Here is a 14230-nt window from a genome sequence, read left to right as displayed (position 1 = left end):
CTTCATTGTTGATTGAACGCAGGTGTTGGCTAACCCTGTCAGACAATCGTTTCCCCGTTTGTCCAGTATAAAAGATGTTGCATCGCCTGCACTGGATGACGTAAACTACGTTACGGCACTCACAGTTGAAGTGATTTTTAATTTTGAGGCTTCCCTTCGGCAGCTGGAGTGATTCAACCTGAAGGGTGAAATGACAGGCATTGCATTTACGTGGACAAGGAGTGGTGCCAAATCTGGTGGTGGTAGTGGGTGACAGGCGGCTGCGATCTAAAAGGTCTCTAAGATTGCGTTCTCTTCTATACACAACCAAAGGATTCTGTTGAAATAAATGGCCTAAATTGGGGTCTAACTTGAGGATAGAATAATTTTTTATAATGATATTTTTAGCCAAAACCGAATGAGGATGGTAGGGTAAGATGAGTTTAGTTCTGACTTTTGTTTTGGAAATTGTTAAAGGGAGGCCTGGTGGTCAACAGTTCTTATGCGTTGTATTGCGGACTAGAGTATATACTCCGTGTATGATCGGAGTTGGAAGAACTGTAATAACTCATGGGCCTTGTTCCAAAAGTCGTCATCATCTTGACAATTACGTCGTAGTCTTAATAATTGTGAGAATGGTATAGAATTATTGCAGGCCGGGGAGTATATGCTCCGATTCAGGCAGTTCTGTTAACTTCCTGGATATGACAATATCGCTTAACACAACCAACGTTGGGACGACCGTATTCTACAAACCAACAGAATCACACTCATATCTGCTTTACTTTTTGTCACACCCACAAGCCTGCAAAAATGCGTTTAAAAGTTATTCATTTTTAAGACTTTAATTTGTGACTTGCAAAATCGCAACATTTTTGTATTTTAAATTTAGAAGCAAGTTTTGTTTGAAATGCGATACCCTTTTTACGGTGATCTGCGTTATTTTAAATTTAAAAATATGTAAAAAAAATGCCTCTAAAAAATTTCACCGTTTAATTTATACAAAATACATTTAAACATTATCTTCCATTTAATTTTTTAGGTTTTCAAAAAAAAAAAAACATTTCGAATTTGAATGATTAATTAAATAGTGATTAGATGTTATGAGGGGTTTCCAGAAAGTAACGTAACGAAAAAAGCGAAACGGAAAAAAACGCAACTTTATAAAGCGCCAAAAAATGCGGAACGGAAAAAAACCGCAAACAGAAAAAGCTTAAACAAAAAATTGCGCATTAAAAAAATGCGCAAAGAAAACATGCGCAACAAGAAAAATGCGCAAACAGAAAATTGTGCACACAGATATATGCGCTTTTTCAGGTTTCGCTTTTCTTTTTGTGCACTTTTTCTGTGTGCGCAAATTTCTGTTTGCGCTTTTTTTTCCGTTGCGCATTTTTTGCGCTTTTTTCCGTTGCGCTTTTTTCTGTTGCATATCTTTTTGGTCAACGTTATGAGGAGCTATTACGTTTAAATAGTAATTTCACTTTTCGCGAGATGAGTAGAACTAGAGATGCTCCATTGATGGTATAATTACAAAATTATATTTCAATTATTTTTAAGATTTTTTCCACAATTTTGTTCGAGCATATTCTGTGATGTATTAATGCTATTCTTACATAAATTATAATTTTTATAATAAGTAAATAAGACTGGTCAGCTTTGATTGATTGCCCCAATGTTTCTCACATATGAATTTCTTGCAAACATGAACAGTGATATGCAAGCTCAAAAAATATCAGGGGAGAGGTCGTTCGGCAATATATTTTGTAACATATAACTCATGTACGGCGCTTACAAGTCGCGGTCACTGTGTTAGCATTCGTGAAAGAACTAGTGGCTGACCGACTTTTTTCCCCGCGGTTTACTTGTCTGATGCAAACACCATTCAAATGTGAAGTGACTTTCACCGGCAACTGCCCCAACTGGCACCTACCATTTTGCTCTATATATAGACATGGTTATTAGATAAAATAATTGAATATTTTGTGATTCAGATTCAGAAATATTTTTACTACAAAAGTATATTAATAAAAATATCTAGATGTGTGTTGTTTTCGAAAATGTTATTATATTTATATTATCGCATGTCCTTACCTTAAATTTAGACAAGTATCCATCAGATCTAATGTAGAATTAGGGACAAAAACCCACACTCTAGTTCGAGACTTTCGGAAAATATATTTAAGTTCCGTCAGTTCTGTTAAATATATTTTACGACATTGAAATTGTACTTATTGAATATATAATTTGAATTCGTCTAGATTACCAGGAGGTGTTTACTTATGAAATAGGAAGAATATCAGGACCTGAACAAAAATGTGAAAAACATGTTTGTAAGAACTCACAGCTTATTACAAACGCAGACTACAGATACCAGATTAGTCAACTATACAAATGTCCCTGTAATCTTGACTTAGTAGGGTTACAGTGGAGCTTGTATGAGAATCGTGGACCTAGGAATGACATTTACTGCTTTGTAATAAGCAGAGTGGCTAAAAGAAAACTACTTCAGAATAATCCTAGAAATAAGGTAAACGACAATAAGTAAATCTAATTTAAATATGATATAGGTGAAAGCATTTAAATTTTTAGTTTAAAAAGCGGGCACGTAATTTTTTCTTGTTCAATTTATTTTTTAAAGTTTCTACAATGTATAGATGTGCTGCTATAGATGGAATCAACCAGGAATAAACAGTAATTGGATGAAGTGGGCTGAATCAAGACAACAGGCCTCATTCATTCACAACACACCTGATGCTGGTCATGTTCTTGTTGGTGATCCTTGGTGGTCACTGGCTGCTAATGAAAGTCTTGAGGCTCAGAGGTCTTGTTGTAAGAATGCAAAGTTTGGTAAACTGTGTGACAGGTATAATCTCTTGTACCCAGACAACGAATGCTCCTATGATGCCACCTTTGTGCCAGGTATATATTCTGAAGACTTAAAATATTACATCTATTTTTTTCCTCCAGACAAAAATATCTAAGTTGCATAGACTTATACAAAGAAAATGGTTCGAATTTAAACAAAAATTCAATACCGTCTCCCCCACTTAATTCATGAAAATAAATGAATTTGTTTAGGCTATTTTCACTACATCTTTATTTCAGAGCTGATTTGAAAGGTAAGATTTAGTGATCAGAATTTAAATTTTTCTTTCTGATATGACTTTTTGTGTTAGCATATCTTCTTGGAGACCCAACCATTGTGACCTTGGATAATGTGACATACTTGTTTAATGGCAGAGGGGAATACACTATGATGGATGTCCCATCAGAAAGCTTTACATTACAGGTACACGGATTCATTATACAGAAAATGTAATAATAATTTGTGTTTAGTCGTAAAATGTGTTACAATGAATATGGTGAATTAATATATTAACTGTATTTTACATTCTTTGTACGATCTCTTGATCATAGATTCAAGCGACATCTAATTACTTCTTATTACACAGTTAATGAAGCATAACTAGCAACCTCAAAAAATCAATAATTTTTAAATTCATCTATGATTTTTAGGCTAGAACAGATATAGCTGAAACAAGTAATGGAATTCTAACACAAGCAACTGTCTTCTCAGCATTTGCTGCAAAAGAAAACGAAATTTCTCATTTCCAAATGGAACTTTCCAGTAGTAAAACATGTACGGCAAATAATTAGCTAAACGTTTTTACCTTTAAAAACTTAGTTGCAAAGTACAATAGTTTGAGTAGGTTAATAAATATTTTTTGGATAATTTATTAATGCTTGACTCACATAAATTATAGATTGTTCTCTTAAATTTTAAAATAAGTAGATACAAAAAATAACTTTTTTTTAAAAAAATACATCTTTTAGCTATGTTCATTTACGTTAATGGTCAGAACATCACAGACCACTTTTACACATCACCTGACTACAGGCTATCTATGGAAACAATCGAGGTTTTTCGGGACGATAGAAGTAACAAAATAAACGTTGCTGTTGCATTTCCATGTGGTAAGACGATGCCTATAATATATCGTATTTCGAAAATACATATAATTGGCAATATTTGTGAAAGCTAAGAAATTTATGTATTTCATACATTTAAAAAACATTTAAATAATGGTTTGTAATTTCAGGTTTCACTTGTTGATTCAATATATATATATAAATATTTCTTCTTAACCTTTTTACTTTCTCGTATATACGAAGTATAGAGATTTTTACAAATCTCGACGTTTTACATCTCACTGATACGGAAAAAACATAATTTTGCAATCTTGTCCGTATGTCTGTGTGTCTGTGTGTGTGTGTGTGTGTGTCTGTCTGTGTGTAAACACGATAACTTGAGTACCGTTACAGCTAGGTTGATGAAATTTCATATATAAGTATTTCATCAAAATCGTAGACCCGTATCAACTTTTGAGCGATTTCCGATAACCGGAAGTGGTACTTTTTCTACTTTGAATTTTTCAAAAGCCTATAACTTGAGTAAATAGATAAATGAAATTTCACATGTAAGTAAAAGATCTAATTCTCTGCCTTCTGTCAAATTTTGAGTAATTTCCGTTGACAGAAAGTACTAATTTACGCTATTTCCGATTTCTCAAAAAACGCATGTAAATTTATAAAGTACTAATACTATTGCGCACTATTATGCACATTTTGTTTTTGTGTTCGCTTGGTGCGCAATTCTTTTTTCTATGAGATTCTATTCTATTTTTAAAAGTTAAGAAATTAAAAATCATGTCTACATTCCAAGTTATATAAGAACATTCGAGAAAGTTTAGGGGAGATCACTCCCGGTTTATTACTGAATATATTTTCTATGAAAACTAATTGTTTTAGGAGTATCATTTTCCGTCCGTGTTGGATACAAAAGTCTTGAACTGGAAATGCATGTACAGAAGTTACTTCAAGGAAAAACAAAAGGCTTACTTGGCAACTTCAATGGAAACACAAAAGATGAATTCACATTACCAAATGGAACAGTTTTAAGGTCCAATTTAACGGAAAGGGAAATTTTCTACTTTGCTAATACATGTAATGTATTTTAAAACTTCTTTTGTATTAAAAATGCATTACGTAATCACTAATTAGCATTGCCAAACATAATTGCTTTGATAAATTAAATCATCTAAGTGTTGAACTATTATGCTATTATAAAACTTCTTATGATAACATTGTCTCTAGATCAAGTAACTCAAGCTAACTCAGTGTTCACCTATAGAGATGGAAAATCTACCCTGGATTACCAGTTTCCTGACTTTGTGCCCTTTTTCAATGACTCTGCAACTGCCAGTCAGTTACAAAAAGCAAGAGATGTTTGTAAAAATGGGTCAGATTCTTGTGTTTTTGATTACATAGTCACCAATGATGTAGACTTTGCTATCAATACAGATAACACAATTTCACAATATGAGGCTTTAACTAATACTCTAGGTAACTATATTTAATTTTAATAATTTGCAAATGATTTAACGTAATTTGACATACTAGTTTAGTTTTTTTTATTGTTGTTAAAAAAACAAGGATTTTAATACTTAAGAAGTAAAATAAAACCACAGGCATCAGCTGCAAACATATATAACGTTAACATAATGTTTAGAATGTTCATAATTTAAGTAAAAAAAAACGTTTTGAAAACACTAGTAAAATACCAGAGATCACGGTAAATGGAGAAGTTGTCTGTCCCCGAAGAAGATGAAGTAGAGTTTACCTGTTTCTGTATGAAGTGATAGTGTGACCAGTCGCAGGTTAAACCCCCAAATTGAAATTTAGGTGTTATGACTTTTTTGAGTGATAAAGAAGTTGTAACTAACATAGTATATGAAAAAAATGCAAAAAAAAATCATTAAAAAGTTATGATTTTGTGAAAAATATTTTCTAAAAAGTGTCATTTTTAGGGTAAAATAGCTCAAATTTAGCTCTCATTGAAATCACAATAACACAGCGTCTGTTTGTCAGAATAACCCAAATGTTTAACATAGCGTAATATACGCAATTACAAAAAAAGTTGTACTAACATAATCAGAAAATAATAAAAAATGGATTTTAGCCAAATTTTTTAAATGTGAGACCTAAAAAATTTCCAAAAAGTAGGGAGTAGACTTAGCTTTTTATTTATAAAATGAGAAGTTTCAAAGATATAGAAATTCGTTTAGTTCAACGTTACCAGCAGTGTTTAGAAAACATGTGTTCACAATTTCAGCTAAATATCTCAAGTAGTTTTTGAGTTATAGTGATTTAACTGGTACAATTTTGTTGAAAAGTAACATTTTGAGAAAAACGCTAAAAAAACGTGAAAAATATACTAAATTTGAAAAAAAAAACCGAGAAAAAGCGAAAACTATACCGAATAAGTCATTTTAAAAACCTCCGAGTTACATAAATTGCATCTGGAGCCTCTTACTCAGCAATTAGAACATCTATTTTAGTTAGTTTTTAATTTTTATGTTGCTAAATGTTGCTTAATATAGGCGAATTACGTCATTAGTCTCATTAATTAAAAAAATTATAAAAAATACTAGCAATACGAAATTTTGCAAAATGATTATACAAAAATGTTCAGAATTGAATGTAGTTTCAGAAATAACTGATTTTCAAAAATCAACATTTCTGACTTAAATATGTATTTTTTTTTGGGGGGGGGGGTTTAACCTGCCCTTAATTTCTCTAACGTGGGTCAGGTACATTCAGAGCTGAGTGGACTCCGACGTAGGGACTCGAGCCATGGGTCTGATATCAACAAATTCTTTTGAGCACATTCACTTTTTCATTCGACCTCATCGTAGCATTGAAAAAGGAATGTAATAGTTGAATGAAACATGTTTTTTATTTGTCCTTTTTCCTAAAATGTGTCCTTGAAGTGCCAATAAAAAGCAACTTAAAATGTTTGTAATAATTTTTCTAGTTTGTTAACATCAGATATTACTAATAACAAGTGTTAAAAAGTGAATTCTTATTCGTTCATTTTACCCCTTTTTGCTAAATAAGTAGAAATGAATAACAACAAATATTTCACGTTTACTGATCATATTCTACAGCAAATTCCATCCCAGAGTTAAGTGTTATAAAAAATCCCAATTATGTAAACGGACGTTGGTTGGTTCAAGAAGGCGTTGCCAATACGCTAAATTTTAAAGCTGTTGATCAAGATGCAGACGAGTTAAGTTACATCTTGGTAGAAGGTTCATCAGCTGTATCACTCACACAGAATGGATGGTTAATATACACGCCATCAGTGAACACGATAGTCAATTTGGCGTAAGTTGCTTATTTTTACATAAAGCTACATTAATTATTTAGGTATATTAATTAATTAATTATTTAGTTAATTATATAGGTATATATATCTACGTTTGTAAAAATTAAATAACTATAACTGTATCTGTTGCTGTCTAAATAATTATATTATATACTTCATTGATAAGTACCACTTATTTCTATGAGTTGCTATTATGTAGGCCTATTTACTTGCAAACGGATACAATTTAGCTCATCCTTTTCAAGTTTATTTAAATAATAATAGACTATAACATTACTTTTTAATTATATATAATATATATATATATATATATATATATATATATATATATATATATATATATATATATATATATATATATATATATATATATATATATATATATATAATTAAAAAGTAATGTTATATATATATATATATATATATATATATATATATATATATATATATATATATATATATATATATATATATATATATATATATATATATATATATATATATATATATATATGAAACAATATTATGCTTCTTGATGAATAAAAATTATTAATTTCTTAATCTAAACATTTTTTTTAAGTGTTGGCCTTAAAAAAGTTGTAAAGATTAATTCTAATTTATGTTCAGACTCAGAGTGAAAGACTCCAAAGATGGCTACTCACCTGTACTGAACATTCCAATAACAATTTGTCCAAGATGTAGTGGACATGGTCAGTGTAACAGAAATCTTACCAGAGAGACAGAATATTTTGGAGGACTTGTCAAAATTTTAAAGTGTAGCTGCTTACCCGCCTTTACTGGTAGGTTTTAACGTTAAAAACAATAATAAAATTATAACTATTTTCACTCTTCTATTAATTGATACTAATAAAACTTTTGCCCCATTTTATACATTTTTGCTATTATTGTTGATAGCTTTCGATATCGGACAATGTAAAACGGGAGCTAATTCATTTATTAATATATTTAAATGCTGAAATATTACTCAAATATTCGTATCGAATACATTTAATTCTTCAATTCTGATGGCGATAATTAGCATTTTTCAAAAAAATGCTGATTTCTAAACTACGTAGGAAAAATTCCGAATGTGTATGTGTTATGTTTTGCTGTTTTCGTGTTTTCCCTTTCAATATTTTACTATTTTAATTGATAGTTTTTGTTTTAATAAAGATAATGATTATACAGTAATACAATTAAATGTATTTGTAAAAATACTAAAAATGTTAATAAAAAATTTAGCTTTCTCAATCTTTTCTCTTGCATTGCATTTATCGACACCTAGACGATAAAAATTAATTTTTATAAAGTTTACTGGCATTTTAGGAATAAATTGCGAGTCGGAACTCGATGCCTGTCAACATGAGCCATGTTTCAAAGGCCAGACCTGCACTGACCTGACGGCAGCTGAACAAGGAAACAGTGAGATAGGATATGTATGTGGGCCTTGTCCAGCTGGGTATACAAACTACAGTGGCAGATGCATAGGTATACACAAACATTGTTAAAACAATAATTAAAGTATGCCTATTATAATTCTCGAAGACCTATTTTTTAAACTTAACTGATACTTACACTTAGAAAAAAATATATATAATTCAATCTACATTTTCTCAGATGTTGATGAATGCACTGAATCTAACCGGTGTGCTCATTACTGCAACAACACAGATGGTGGCTATGAATGTAGTTGTAGAGACGGTTTTGTTCTTAACAAAACAGATGAAAAAACATGTTTAGGTAATGGTCGTATTATTCATAGTACAACCCGTTTATTTTCTTTACTGTTAAATATAGGAGAATTACATTTCATTTCATGTTTATTGTCTGTATCCCCAGCCAAGAACTGCTCCAACAGATGTGTGACACAAAACACGTTGTACTGTGATGAGGGTGTGAGTCAGTGTGTATGTATGGATGGCATCAAGACACCTGACTGTTCTGTCAATGTTGACAAGTGTCTGTCCAAGCCTTGCCCAGCTAACCTGATGTGTGTCAGTACACAGACCAGTTATGAATGTCTTTGTCTAAATGGACAACACCCAATCAATGGTGTTTGTACAGGTGAGATACATATCTAAAAATTAAATATTGATTAAATGTTAAACCAGTTTTGTTATTTTTTTAGCTATAACTCTAAATAAAAAATAAAAAACTTTATTCATGATAAATGTTTGATCAACTAAAGTATTGTGGGTAGCTTGTAGAGGGTGTAGTAATACTACTGAAATTTTTATTTGAAATTTCTTATCACTTATTTAATAACCAGACTGCAACAGGCAATTAACTGAAGTCAGTGGTAAATTCATGAGCTCCAACTACCCAGACAATTACCCCAATAACCAGTTCTGCACATGGACCATCACAACCAACGATGCACTGGCTTTCATTGTGCTGAAGTTAGTATAAAAAGAGAAAAAAAAAACACATTAAAACAATTTTTTAATAAAAATTTCCCATTGCTCGTTTGCTTTTATTCAACACTCGGGTCATTTACATCATTCCATGCATTTTAGTCGAATGCCATTTTTTTACTTTTCTTTCCACCGGTTTTTAAATTTTTATCATGTATATACATATTAACTTTCATTAATTGATTAGCAGTAAATCTACATAAATATTTCTTTTACTAAAAGTATGTGTCGTGTTTTTTTAAAGAAACAAACTAATATATGTGTGGCCAGTGTTTTATTAGCACAAGTATAAATAAACCATGTTTCTAAATTTGATCCAAAGGCTTAAAATATGAACTATATATTTCAATTATGTTATCTTTTCTTAACTCTCAGCATCACAGAGTTTGTAGTAGAAGGCTGCCCGTATGACTACCTGGAGGTGTATGATGGTAGGGATACAAATGCTGACCTGATTGGACAATATTGTACTGATGCACCAGGACTGGTCACCTCTTCAGGAAATTCTTTGACCGTCACTTTTACATCTGATACCTCTAACAATTTTACTGGATTTATTGCTACTTATGTTATTGAAAGTAACACGTCTTATGCTTTTATATTGTTCTTAAAGTGACTATGTTATTAAAAGTATCATATCAATTTACATACTACGAAAGTAATTTTTGCTACCTGTTTTATTGATAGTGATATCGAATTAACTACAATTCGTGTAAATTGCGTTATTTTAAACTGTTACACGCAATCGCAGTTCTTTAAAAAAAATGATTCGTTATAAGTAAGGCGCGTAGAATCCAACTGAAATAAAACATATACGTAGATTAAAAAATATTCGTTTAATCTTATTTTGGGCCCCTTGTTATCAAAATTGCGTTTTAATTTTAAATGTTTCCATGAATTCTGTAGGAAAAATATATACTAATTAAGCAAACATCGTGTCGTCCATAAATGGCACCACTCTCTTATGGGGACGAAGTTCCGATATTTTGTGGCAATGTATGATGAGGTGGAGGGAAGTGAGGGTTGAGATATTGTAACGCCATACTTTTTCATTTTAAAAACTGAACTTTAGTAGTTATTTGGCGTTTCGACAAAAATGTTAATAAATTTTAATATATTTATTAAAATATTATTTGCTGACCGAGCTCAGTTAATATTATAGAAAAAAATCAATGTTGAAAGCAAATAAACTGCAATTTTAAAAATGGTTATATGCTGAGGCGTGACGTAATTTTAGGGGGGGGGGGGCTTTAACTCTGTATGAAGATGTGTGACGGAAAGGAGGGGGGGGGGGGTAAAAATCGTCAAAAAGTATGAAGTCCTTAATGTGCTTTTTTATTATTGAAAGTCGTTTCTAATTTTATATGTTCCTACGTTTTTGTATTACTGAGTTGCTGAATGTCATTTCTCATGTTATATGTTAAAAAGTTTATGTAGTTTTAAAAAAAATCATTTAAAAAAAATATATTTCACGCGTACTGAAATATTTTAAATTCGATTTGTCCTAATTATAATTTCTGATAGAATGACATTGCTCTAAAAAAGTTCTGTAAAATATACAACTTGCCTTTTCTTTTATCCTAGACAAATGCAATCTCCTACAGTGTTCACACAGTTGCCAGATAGTTTCAGTGAATCCACGAGTTGAAAAATGTGTTTGTCCTGAATGGATGAGGTTGGATACAGTTTCTAACACACAATGTGTTGAAATCAATGGTACTTTTTAAAAATCTTTCGATGAGATGTATGGGGATGTTGGATACAATTGCTGACACAATATGTGTTGAAATCTTTGCATGACATGTATATATTTTGGATGTTGGAATAACAAACAAAATATGAAGTATTGTATCATTTAAGCTATATGTTTGTAACAAACTATTTATATTTTGATATGTGTCTTACCCTCAGCCTGTAACACAACAGTAACCAGCAGCTCAGGTCTTATTGTCAGCCCAGGATATCCACAGAAATATGGTGCCAACACTACCTGTTACTGGACAATACCTGTGAATTCTTACTCCACATTGAGGTATAATACTAGAATATTTATAGAACACTATATAATTCAAATCAGTTACACTTTATAAACAAACTGTATTTTGTCTAGGTCCTTTAAATTTAATCATATTCAAAGTAAGGGAATAATAAAATAATACACCTATATTATTCAATTTTTATCTCTAAATCAATGAGTATACATTTAAATTCAAGATCAGCGATTTATAATATTTTGAAATATTCAAGTTGTAATTATTTGTCAAAGACATTTCACCAAATATATTGACATAGTTTCAGTTTCCTCGACATAGACATGGAAGGTGGCTCCACCTGCCCATATGATAGTGTAACATTTTATGAGGGCAACACTTCTAGTGCTCCATCCTTTGTTGTGTGTGGAGTTGCTCTACCAAAAGGTTTCACTTCTTTAGGAAAAGAAGTGGTCGTTGTCTTCAAAACGGATGGATCATTTGCTGGCAGAGGTTTTAAGTTGCAAGTCGGGTAACCATTAAGATGTGTAATTAAAAACAAATGTTACATTTTCAGATGTGATAGTAATTAACATGTATAAATTACATGGAGCTTATTGTAATTTCAATTTTAATATTCCAAAATGAGTTTATGAAGTACATTTATACTGCAAGAAATATTAAATTTTATTGAGAGATTTTGCCAATTTTTACAGTGTTAGCAGTTTTACCGTCTGGTAACGTTACCAAGATGCCGCTCTGATTTCCAAGAAAAAGCATGGAATCACTTTCATGGACACTGAAGTTCTTTGTTTTCAATAAGATACCAGAATGGCTTAAATGTATTTTTTACAAATATATGTTCTAACATAAAACACTCGTCAAAATATACAATCAGCCTTTAGGACTAAATACATATGTTTTAGATTTATCAGTACAATAAAAAATATATTAATGTTGCTTTTAATTAGACTCTTATATGTGTACAATAAAAGGTAACGGCCACTTTTACAATAACAAGCTTGTATATATGCACTGAAATCTAGAAATTAAGTAGAATGTTGCTAAATTTATAGAAATGTATCTCTATTTGAATTACCTTAAATGTAAGCGTCAGTTGCTAAATTATATCGCTTCTAAAAATGTAAAATAATTATTATCCAAGAGAACATTTTATTTGTTAGACATTGATATTATAAGTCTACCCTAATTCTCTCTTTTTATAAAGTAATAAAATACAAAAAATTGTTTTTGACTGTGTTATTTTATAATATTATCATCATCAGCATTTGGCTAAATGAGATTCCTCCAGAGTCCATTCTCCCTGCGAGTATTTACATGACAACTAATCTTTTTCAGTTTTTCGTTTGTTCTACTAATTTCGTGTCGTGTCGTGTCGTGCTGTGGCTTGGTTTACTTTCCTCTATCCTGGGTGATTCAGTTCAGGCTTCAATGCTATTCTGCATTCCGGGTGCTTGTCGCCGACTGAATGGGTCGTTGTCATTGGCTCAAGCTCTAGCCAATAAAGTCGTCTATATTTAGAGATAGTTAAAAATGTTACCAGAAAAAAATCACTGTAAAATAGTACAAACAGGACATTGGACTTGCATAGTTCTTTTCTTATATTTTGTGTGGAAATGATTTATCTCCAATTATTGCACTGAAAAATGCACCTTTTTTTCCAAGTTTCCAATTTGCAGGGACATTGTTATAACTGGGGTCAATGTATATCCTGCAGCTAAACTGTAGAGATGGTTTACACTACCATCATCTTCCTTAACCATTTCTCAATTCTTACTTATAATACGGCAACATCAGCACAGACAAATGACTTGACAGGATTATTGTTTCGTTTCATTGTTTATCGCACTAGTTACAGGACATTCACTATATGGCATACAAACACGACTACGGGAAGATCACTTCCTCATCACTGAAAACAAGAATCAGACTGCCCTAATCTTCTTTCCCAGTAACTATGAGACTACACTAACACGTCACTGCCTTGCTTATCGCGTCACCAATTCAAAATCTTTCATTTATGTCAAACCTTACACAACATACATTTTCTTCGACTCAAACAATACTCTGATACCTCTCATAAAAGACATGTTGTAGCTTCACGATCATATCTGCCCATGTTTGCAACAGGGTTGTGTTGGGATTCCCACACATTACATTTCCACCAATTCTAATTTCTCATAAACTCCAGTTGATTTAAAATAGAATATTTAGATTACTAATTCAAATCAATCCTAAGAAACAAATACAAAAATAGGTGTTGTTTAGTTTAAAAAAATATGATTATTCGGGCACTATTAAACACACATTTAAGGAATAATTTTATCATGTCATGTCATGTCATGTCATGTCATGTCATGTCATGTCATGTCATGTCATGTCATGTCATGTCATGTCATGTCATGTCATGTCATGTCATGTCATGTCATGTCATGTCACCTCGCGTCAAGTCACGTCATGTCACGTTACGCCACGACACACCACGCCACGCCACGCTACATCAAGCCACGCCACGCCGTACTCTGCTGTATTGCGTCGTGTCATGTTTTGTCGTGTCGTGCCGTGGCTTGGTTTGGTTTGACTAGACTTGAATATGCTGAGTTATGAATGCTAATTAC

General features: G+C 31.6%; 1 protein-coding gene across 1 annotated transcript in view; it reads left to right on the top strand.

Annotated features, from left to right (window-relative positions):
• LOC131942959 (low-density lipoprotein receptor-related protein 12-like) overlaps positions 1 to 12127 on the top strand; it is a 59262-nt gene extending 47135 nt beyond the window's left edge. Inside the window, exons 6-9 of the mRNA XM_059302930.1 lie at positions 9997 to 10199; positions 11206 to 11337; positions 11533 to 11653; positions 11914 to 12127. Coding sequence (XP_059158913.1) covers positions 9997 to 10199; positions 11206 to 11337; positions 11533 to 11653; positions 11914 to 12127 — 670 coding nt within the window. The remainder of the gene's footprint in view (positions 1 to 9996; positions 10200 to 11205; positions 11338 to 11532; positions 11654 to 11913) is intronic.
• Positions 12128 to 14230: the final 2103 nt, after the last annotated feature.

The sequence above is a fragment of the Physella acuta genome, unplaced genomic scaffold (genome assembly GCF_028476545.2).
Source record: "Physella acuta isolate Inbredline_101_S28 unplaced genomic scaffold, ASM2847654v3 ptg000435l, whole genome shotgun sequence".
Taxonomy (NCBI): domain Eukaryota; kingdom Metazoa; phylum Mollusca; class Gastropoda; family Physidae; genus Physella; species Physella acuta.
The sequence above is the reverse complement of the archived record's forward strand: the minus strand, read 5'-3'. Positions and strand labels throughout refer to the sequence as shown.